Source organism: Rhagoletis pomonella, unplaced genomic scaffold, assembly GCF_013731165.1.
Source record: "Rhagoletis pomonella isolate Grant_MI unplaced genomic scaffold, Rhpom_1.0 Rhpom_scaffold_00034, whole genome shotgun sequence".
In the NCBI taxonomy this organism is placed as follows: Eukaryota; Metazoa; Arthropoda; class Insecta; order Diptera; family Tephritidae; genus Rhagoletis; species Rhagoletis pomonella.
In genome coordinates, this window is record NW_023458588.1 from 232,496 (window position 1) to 242,834 (window position 10,339).

Below are 10,339 nucleotides of genomic sequence, written 5' to 3' on the forward strand. Positions count from 1 at the left end.
GTGGTTCCACTTCACTTAATACCATGGAGAACGCATCCTTATTTAGACGGTATTGAGCAACAAATCTATATAAAGATTAAATCAAATTATTAGTAATTTATAAATTTTCATTGAGTAAGCTCACAATGCATCTGAGAGACTTAGCGGATTGCTGTGGTCACGCAAAATTCTCCTCTTTAACTTTTCCATGTTATTTTGTTCTCTAATTTCAATGGCAATCGCAGCCACAAACCAAAAACTCATTTTCTTCAACTTTTTGTCAAAGTTTTCAATAACAAACAGTCTACTCTTTCACAAATGAAATAATTACAATGAAATATAAATGTAAACAATGGACGCAGCAACTAAACATTTCAATTTTGACAGTTCGAATAGGATTTGCTTTTTGTTCGAATTTCTCAATTTCGATAGGATTGCCGAACACCTTTTTGATTCCTAGTCGGAAATCCAAATCGATGCGAAATCAATTTCGATCGGATTTCAGAACAGCCCTGATTGTCCGGCGGTCGAAACTTAGAAACCGCAAATTATATTTTTCACTTCTGTTTGGAGATCAACGAGGATACAACGCAGCTACTAGGCCACTTTCTAAAGGTAATCAAAAACGCATTTGTATATGCACACATAGATATATGTATATCACTGTCGAAAATAGTTGATTAAAATAAACGTTGCAAAATACTAAATTAATTTTTTCACTTTTTTCCATTTTTTCTTCATATCATAAAACTAGGGGGCGTCCATTCGCGAGCCTTGCGATGCCCGGTGTTTTACATTTTGGTCCTTCGAGCCGGATAAGTTTTGAGACACGAAGTGGCCAAAATTAAATTCCGAAAACAAAAAATTTGATGACTATGTGAAATACCATTAAAAAATAATAAAGTAAAGTTTAATAAAATGAAATAAAAGAATGTTTATATTAAAAAATATTAGTAAAATTAAAAAAAATTGTTTGGAGTGGGGGCAGAACCTGGGCGATACTGCGTTTACTACTTCAAAAGCAAAATAAAACTTAGAACCTTATTTTACCATTTAAAAATTACGTTTTCCTCATTTTAAAGTTAAAACTCTGTTTTTGCCATAAAATGCATTTTAAGTTATTTATGAAAGAGTTAAAATTACTATAAAACACAATTTAAATCATTAAAACCTTTTTCTAACTTCTCTACGACTACCGGCCAATGACTTTACAATTAGGAAATAATAATATTCTTAACGAATTTTTTTTTAAATTTCATCTCGGCTATAAAACTTGAAAAGGAGGACAAGGAGGACATTTTTGCTCAAAAGGAGGACAGAGAATGACAATATTTTTGAGGAGGCCAAATAACGTTTGAGGAGGACAATCCTCCGCAAAGGAGGACGGTTGGTCAGCTTACATAATATCAAAAATTCAGCTTTTATATGTAAAACGCTTGCAATTACTTGTCGCTCGCCTCCCCCACTATAATTTCAGTTTCAAATACAAACCTTCTAAGTTTAAAAAAAAGAGGGCACATATGTTGGGTTTGGAATTTAAACAGTTCGGTTTAAATTTTAAAACCAAACATTTTTATTTTTAATTAAGAATAAAAAATTCTTAAATTTCACGCTGCATCTGGTTGGGGTTGAACCCGGACAGCCTTGGTAGCAACCAATTGTACCAAGCATCTTTGCACACTCAGCTACAGCCACATATTTAAATGTGCTTTCAAATGTTGTATTTGAATCAATACCGAATTTCGCTGTGTGCAAACATTTTCTATTTCGGTTTAGATTTTAAACCAAATTTTCCATATATGAAACCCAGAAACTAGAATTAAAACATTTTGGTTTAATTTTAAACACCGAGCTTTTTGGACTAAAATTTAAACCAGAATATATTAAAAATTGCTAAAACTATTGACTGGTTTAAAAAGTAGACTATGAAAGCTTAGAAAAGGCAGTAGTCCCAGCGCGGTTTAAAAATTAAACCCAAACTTTTGACCGTGTAGGGAAACCGACATATGTATAATACAGTATATGTGACCTGGTCTACGGAAAGCGGGCTTAGGTGTCAAAAAATCAATTTTCACTTTTTGGTTGATTCGGATGGAAGATGAGGTGCTTTTTCACGTGGTGAAACGCAGAAAATCCTAGCTTGCTTAGAAGTGTACTAAAAATGTAGAGAAAGATACAGTAAATCTCACTTCTTCAGTGTTACTTTTTTAAATGTTCCACACTAGCAACTTACACGATGGTACTATAATAATATTCCGATCAACAACAACACTTACTGGACGTCCGGCGCGGAGAACAATTAACGAGATAATGAGAATCTGACGAAACGAGTTGCTTACTTTTAACAGCTTTTTCACAGAAAACTAGTTTTCGCACGTAAGCTCCCTTTTCGTAGACCAGGTCACATATAATGTGGCTTTTGGACTTCTAGCATTAATTGGTAGTCAATATAATTCTTAAATTATTTTCTAGTGAGTTATACTATCTTAAAAATTGTAATACCTAATCAGCCTCATTGCGTAAGTTGTACATTAGAACCCCATTTAAACAAAAAAAAACTAATTAAAAATGACAATAAGTGCGGTAAAATGTTCTTAAAAGGTATTAATCAGAGTAATCTGCTAAAGATCATCGAGGAAACTAAAAGTCCATGTATGTACGTAACTGTATTTATATTGAAACCGTCCCAAAAATTTCTATTAAACCGTACAAAATACATATCATTAAACATCAAATTTTTGTTTCATCTGTTGCTCTTACCCTGCAAAAATCGTCGAACCATGTAGTCTATTTGTGGTATATTGGAGTACTTACAAAAGTGTTCCTCTGTCATGCTGTAGCGGACCAACTCGTCTCTGCGCCAGCTTATTGTTTGTTACCCGATCACTGCTCGTGTTTTAACGAAATGTGATTGAAGTGGGTTATTTGAAAGCACATTTGCATGTTTGGCTGTAGATGAACGTGTAGAGACGCTCGCTGTTATTTGTTAGCTCCTAGCATATTCGGGTTCGAATGCCGTTAGAGGTAACATGTAATTTTTAATTTTTGTTTTTGGTTTTTATTAATTTCGAAAAAGCATCTGAGAAGTGAAGAACAAAACCGTGTACAAACAAAAAAATATAACAACAATGGGCGCGTTTATAAGACGTAGCTGTTTAGCTCAACTGTTACGAACTGTTGGCTACTGTTGGACCCAACAATTACGTCTTAGCAACGGCATGATGAATATGCTGCCAAATGAACTGCTGATAAATGTAAAGAAATGAAATTGCAATAAATACAGATAGTTGCGCCGATAGTATTTAGAATTCAACGCTGAGCTGCCGCCGTGTTGAAAAAATCGTTCAATGTTATAATGAATTAAACAGTGTATAATTATATAGCAAACATCTTAAAAACATATATTTAGAAACGTGGTATAAGTATAAAATATTTTAATTACTTCATAACATCAGTAATATAAAATATAATAAATTTGTTTGCAACTGCCACCTAACAAAGCGGCGTTAAATTTAATACAAGCGACGTAAGTCTTTACGATCAGCGGTTTAGGCTAAGCCCAACACGTTGAGTTCAGGAAGCGTAAAAATTTTCCGCTTGAAAAAATGGCGGAAAGTTGCCAACTGTTGAGCTGAGCGGAACAACTCAACTGTGCTTTTCGAAGACAAACACTCAACAGTTTAACAACAGCTACGTCTTAGAAACGCGCCCAATGTCATTGTTAATATGTTGGAGTAGTTTTGTGGTACTCTGATGTAATGCAGAGATGGAGTATATGGTCCTGCCCTAGGACATCGCAATGTTAATTGGACCATATTTTTTATATGAATTGTGGTTAATTTTGGGTACTCCATGGCGCTTAGGGAGTACTCTCTACATGCATGCATGGAGTAGTCGCGATTTTTGCAGGGCAGTAAAATTATCCGCTAAGCCATTTCGATAATTGCGAGAATTGCACCGTTCCGTTATGGTTCGCAGTATACATATAGTCGATATTAAAATAAAATAAACCAGATCTATTTTCACTTCAATATACATACATATATGTGTATTTATATACACACATACATAGCTAAGCAAACTGCACACAATCTTTGTATAATTTACAATTACTACTCAATATATTTTTCTATCGGCAGGATGAGATGTCGATTCAATTGATTGTACAGGAAGTTCCAGAGCAACCAAAAAACCTTCGAATTAATTCACAACAGTCGCGCAGCCTTCAGCTTACCTGGAGTCAGCCGTTCGCTGGTAATAGCCCAATCGATGGATATCACATTTACTATAAACAAATCTCAGGTGAGTACAACTATATATATTTCCACAAATGAGGTACTGAAATTGTTTTTGTAAAGTTTTAAATTAAATAAAATCAAGATCCAAATGCCAGAATTACTTTCGAAAATTTTTTGTGCATCTACATATTTCATTTTTTTCAATCATTTTGCACGAAAATGACGTTTTTGACATTTTTCATTTGATATGACCGTCAGAATAGTCTGGCTGTTGATATTTCATCTAGTTATACTATTACTAATGGGCTCTCAAAAAGTTGCAAGCAGTATTGACACGGACAATTTTTTTCCTACCAAGACCAACCAAAACCTACCAAAAATTTTTAATTTGTTTTTTTTTTTTTATGTCAAGTTTATTAAAAATGTAGAATGTAGTAAAATTAAAACCCAGCTGGTACAATAAAATTTTTAATTTGTTTTTTTTTTATGTCAAGTTTATTAAAAATGTAGAATGTAGTAAAACTAAAACCCAGCTGGCACAATAAAAACAAACTGTACAGACTTACATAAATGTTTGTCTCTTTACACATATCGTCGTGGATGTGAGGTTGCATGAATTATTTTCTAGAGAGCAAAAACACTCATTTTTCAAAATAGTTCTCTTTTTTGTAAAGCAATCGCATTTCTGGCTAGTATATTTCAGGACGAATGGATAAGGATTTAGCCAAGAGCTTGTGTGAGCAAATCCAATGTCAGTTACACGGTTTTTCAGAACGACGACACACGGTTTTGTACTTTAAACGACGATATTTACATTTTATTATTATTACTACGTAGGGGATACTCGTGCTGCGACCTAAGCAGATCTAGTGTGCTTAAACCTAATTGTAATCACTCCAACCCTAGGCTATTTAAGAAGTAAAGCACTTTGGAGTGCGCCATGTTTCAAATATCGGCGGGAGAAGACAATCGTTCCCCAAGGTGTATCAGTCTAATATTTATGATACGTGGGTAGTCAAACGGAATATGCTCTGAGGTCTCTTCCACCAGCTCACAAAAGGCTACGACCATTTGGGCTCCACGCTTTGCGAGACAGTCAGCGCCTTCGTTGCCTTCAAACCATTCATGACCCGCGTTCCAAAGCGTTCTACAGCTGTTCTTAAGCCTGACGCAGTTTTTAAAGAGTCTAAGGCCTTTAACCTGCTTGACATATAATTTATTTTGGAACAATTGGGCCCTCTACACAGACTTCGATTGCAAAGACTTCCGCCTGGAATATAGTTGGGTATGTGCAAATTGGCAGACTTTTCGTCGTCGGTATTCCATACTTGGAACCCTTCGTCAATCATAGTTATTTTCACTTCACATCAGTCCCTTTTAAGAATTTTGAACTTTTAGGGTTTGTAGAAGAATGACTCGGGATTATCCACTTTAGAACCGCCAAATGCCCCGGAGATCTCCAATTTTCTTACTGATCATATTGGACATACGTAGGGCGCTCCAGCAGGCCTCCTTTTCAAAGAGAATAGGCAAAGGAGGAATGCGTGTAATGAAACCAAGGGCATCCCTTGTACAGGTGCCCATAGCTCCTGTGATGACCGCGCGCAGCAGTCGTTCCAGCATGCTCAAGGTGGCATCCGCCTTCACTTTTATAGCTTTTGGCTACCAGGCCAGTGCCGTATTGAAAGACCAATAGGTTCTTCCTTGTCTTATTTGGCGCTGCCCTAAGCGATTTTGGCCGAGTTCAGCAAAGCACGCCAGTCGTTTCTCCTCTGTGCCAACTGACGCCAGTTGGAAACGCCAGGTGAAGCCAAGTCCTTCTCCACCTGATATTTCCATCGCAATGAGGGCCTCCCTCTTTCTCTGATACCACCAACGGGTTCGGAATTGAACACTTTCAGAGCTGGAGATTCGGTGTCCATTCGAACGACATGGCCAAGCCAGCGGAGCCGCTTTATTTTAGTTCGCTGCATTATGTCCAAGTCGTTTTAAAGCTCGTACAGCACATTGTTCCATCGTCTGCGGTACTCGCTGTCGCCAACGCGTAAAGGCCCGTAAATCTCCCGCAAAATATTTCTCTCGAATACTCCACGAGCCGCCTCATCGGATGTTGTCATTGTCCATGCTTCTGCGCCATATACCAGCACGGGCATCATGAGTGACTTATAAAGTGTGGTTTTCGCACATCGAGAGAGGAATTTACTCCTGAATTGCCTACTCATGATTTGGTTTCTCGTTTTTCGTTTCTCGAGATCGTTGGATGTCTCATCTTTCTCTTCCGTCGGGGCATGGGCGCAGATGAGCGAGTTGTTGAAGAATCTCGCTTTGATGCGGATTGTGGCTAGACGCTCGTCCACCGGGATGAACGGCAGTACTCGGCGACGGAGTCTCTGTCCCACGACAAATCCAACTCCGAATTTGCGCTCGTTTACATGACAGTTGTAGTAGACGTCGCAAGGCCCCAGACATTGCTTGCCTTGCCAACGCATTTCTTGGATGGCAGTGATGTCAGCTTTTGTCCTGAAGAGTACATCAACCAGCCGGGTAGAGGCGCCTTCCCCATTAAGGGTCCGGACTTTCCAGGTGCATGCTCTCAAATCGTAGTCTTTAAACGTTTGCCGCGGTCGTCATCATAAGGGGGAGCGGGTCTCATCCTAGGCTTTACCTTGCTTCTGCAGTGGAAGTGTTTTTTACGTGGAGGGTCCCAAACCCAGCGCACAACGCATTGCTGGAACGTCGCAAGGCCCCAGACATTGCTTGCTTTACCCCGTCCAAAGCATTTCTTGGATGGCGGTGATGTCAGCTTTTGTCCTGAAGAGGACTTAAACCAGCCGGGTAGAGGCACCTTTCCCATTAAGGGTCCGGACATTCCAGGTGCATGCCCTCAAATCGTAGTCTTTAAAAGTTTGCCGTGGTCGTCATCATAAGGGGGGGTCTCATCCGAGGCTTTACCTTGCTTCTGCACTGGAATTTTTTATACGTGGCGGGTCCCAAACCCAGCGCACAACCCATTGCTGGGACGGGGGTTAAATGACGTTAAAAACGTCAACCTGGCAACGCTGGGCTTAAGTAACAATGTTGGTTGGACAGAGGTGAAGAATAAAATGCGGATATAAATGGTTGTTGTTGGCTCAAGTGATAACACTGAACTGAAGGTTGCTGCTCGCATGAAATGGGTATATCTGTCATCGTTTGAGTCTTCCGTTGCTGCTGATGACATAAAAAACTATGTGTCAAATCATGCATGCATTGATATTAAGTCTTTGTACTGCTTTCCGTTGATAAAAAAAGACAACCCAGTGGACAATCACAATCATAAACGGGTCAATTTCAAGTTAGGTGTTTCATCAACAAATTTTGAGAAAATACGAAATGCGTCGCTTTGGCCAGCCAATGTTAAAATTAGACCATTTCGTTTTTTTTTTTTTTCAAAAACAGGCAGTTCCAGCACAACCAATGTGACATTGAACGACTCGTGTGAATTTACAGAGAGCAATTATGGGCTGAATGTCTATTATCACAACATCCCTGGGTGGTTATGCTGCCTTCTCCGTCAACGATCAAAGTAAAAAGAAGGTTCGTAAAACGTGCAAGAGCGCACCTAAAAGAAAAGGTGACGTTTAGCAAATACAACCACCAGAACCCTGCAAGCACAAGTGATTGACAATTTTTGATTTAATAATTTAACCCTCGCGCGTTAACACAAGCAAAGTACATGTTTATCAGAAATTTTAAATAAAAAACAAGGAAAATGTACAAAAATAAAAGAAAGAAACTTTCCAATTGAGATTATAAAACCAGGAGCAATATTTGTCTCAGGAGAAAATATTGTAGAAAGCAAGGCACATTAAACAGGTAGTATCAGTAGAGCAAAAACAACATTTGCGTGTATTTTGTGGTTGCTTCTGGTATCGAAAGTGTCAAAAACTGTTCTGAATTTTTTCTTCTAAATCAAAGCGTGCCATGTGAAATACAAAAAATTATAAAAAATAAAAAATTGAAATTGGAAAAAATAAAAATTGATGCAACTTTCTTTCCTAGTAAATTTGTTTGCTTCTCGAAGCATTGATCCATCCTTTGCACGGCCCAGTAATCAGCGGTCGTGCTGCCGAGTTGGGCGAACGTTCCAAAAGCTGCTATTCAATCGCTTGTTTTGTATGGAAAAAGGTTTCACATGCAAATGGATTTTAACAATTCAGAATTTTTGTGAGAAAAAATTAAAAATATTTGACATTTTCGAGACCAAATAATTTGAAAATAAATCAAATCAGCTGCTCTACTGATACTACCTGTTCAATGTACCTTGGTAGAAAGATTTGGAATTTTTTAAAAAATGATTATGTAAATAACTTTGAAATTTTGGAATATATAGAAACAACCAATAAACAACTCAAATTGGAAAATATAAATATAATAGGCAAAGAAGATAAAAATGTCAAAACTCATTTATCTATTTTATATATTGTCATAATTTTATGCATAATTTTGGTAGTTTACATTCACATTAAATTCAAAAAACCGCATAAAACTGCCAATCAAAATGAAAATGTAGAAATTTAAGAAAATACATATAAAGTTATATTAAATCAAATAATAATCAAATTAACAGAAAATAATGAAGAATCGGGGACGATTCATCTTAGAGAGGGGGGAGTTAACGGCAGATCACACATAGCGGCACAATGATTAATATAAACAATATTGCTTATAGGAAAAAGCATAATTTGTATCTTACAGATTCATAGTACAATTTTGCATACTCAGCAATTATGCAGCTGCATAATTGCGACTCATTTAACTTCTTTGTTCAGAATTGAAATTTGATATATTTTTTTCCGCTCCGAATGGAAAATTCCATTCAAAGGCGTCAAATAACTTCTTTGTCCAAGACATTGGCATTTCATCATAGCGTGATGCAATGCCAACGCCTTATGGTGAAATTAATTATTAAGTAAACATAATAAATGTATAAATAGGCTAAGATTGAAAATAAAGACGGTTCTTTTCTCAAAGTTTGTAACTTAAACAACTGGAGTTTTAATTTATCCGCGAAGACGCGGATTAATATATATTTTTTTACTGTTTCCCAAATGGGGAAACATAATTTGCATGTACGTACATACACACGCAACACACTTCAGTATCGATACGAAAAACAGTTTCGTTACCGCACAATATGTTGTGTTGTATTGATTCACGATGATGGTGCACATACGCAACATGCGAGTAACGAGATTATTATGTGAGTAATGATTAGGTACTTCGAGTCAGGGATTATATTCGTTACTCAGTAACGAATACATACGGTTTGCTACAGCTCTATTATAGGAGGGCCAGGAATTCTCGCTATCCCACAGGATAAAAAGTTTTCGGGTACATTGCCTAAATCAGTCGTGTGATTTCTTGAATATCTTTCAAATGAAGCAACTGATATATCTACGGTGATCTTTCCTTGTTAATTCGCCACTTTTACACTCCGTTATAATATGAACTGATTTCTAGGTAGATGCAATTTCGCATAATCTTGCATGAGGGTGTCAGACAAACCCAACCTCATCCTTCATTTAGACATCTGAAAACTAAATTCGTATAACTTAAACATAGGGCCAAAGCAGACCAACCATACGGAGTTTCTATACATTTCGGCTGCAGCGCCATCCATTGGGTCCATTTTCTGCAAAACCATTGCTTACCATAAAATAAATATGTGTTATGAATTTCAACCTCGACTCCAGTGGCACTCATCGGGTCAATTTTTATCAAAAGAATTTTCCATCATACAGGTACATAGCTCACATTTAAAATTTGAACGAAATCGGTTAATAAATACGACTTTTATAAATGACTCTACTTCGGCACCACATAGCCAGTTTTCTAGTAGCATGTATTTAATAGGACCATATATGTATGTAAGATAACCTCCGACAATCTGACGGAACTCTATTCAGTGGTTTTTGAGTTTAGTCCGAACAACGAAAACCACTATCATTTTATGCAAATAGGTATGTAGGTAGGACAGTGTATAGCGAAGCTCGTAAAATCAAAACTCCATTCTTTGTGAAAAATTAAAAAAAAATTCTTCAAAATTTTCACATAAATTTTACCTTTTACTAAAAATTAAA

The 10,339-nt window shown here is 37.0% G+C and overlaps 1 protein-coding gene across 1 annotated transcript in view; it reads left to right on the forward strand.

The window, feature by feature from the left end:
* The window catches only part of LOC118749696 (Down syndrome cell adhesion molecule-like protein Dscam2), a gene marked incomplete at its 3' end in the record, with an annotated part of 267,478 nt that overhangs the window by 196,320 nt on the left and 60,819 nt on the right, over positions 1 to 10,339 (forward strand). The window contains 1 exon segment of the mRNA XM_036484490.1: positions 4,119 to 4,281. Within this exon segment, the coding sequence (XP_036340383.1) occupies positions 4,119 to 4,281 (163 nt within the window).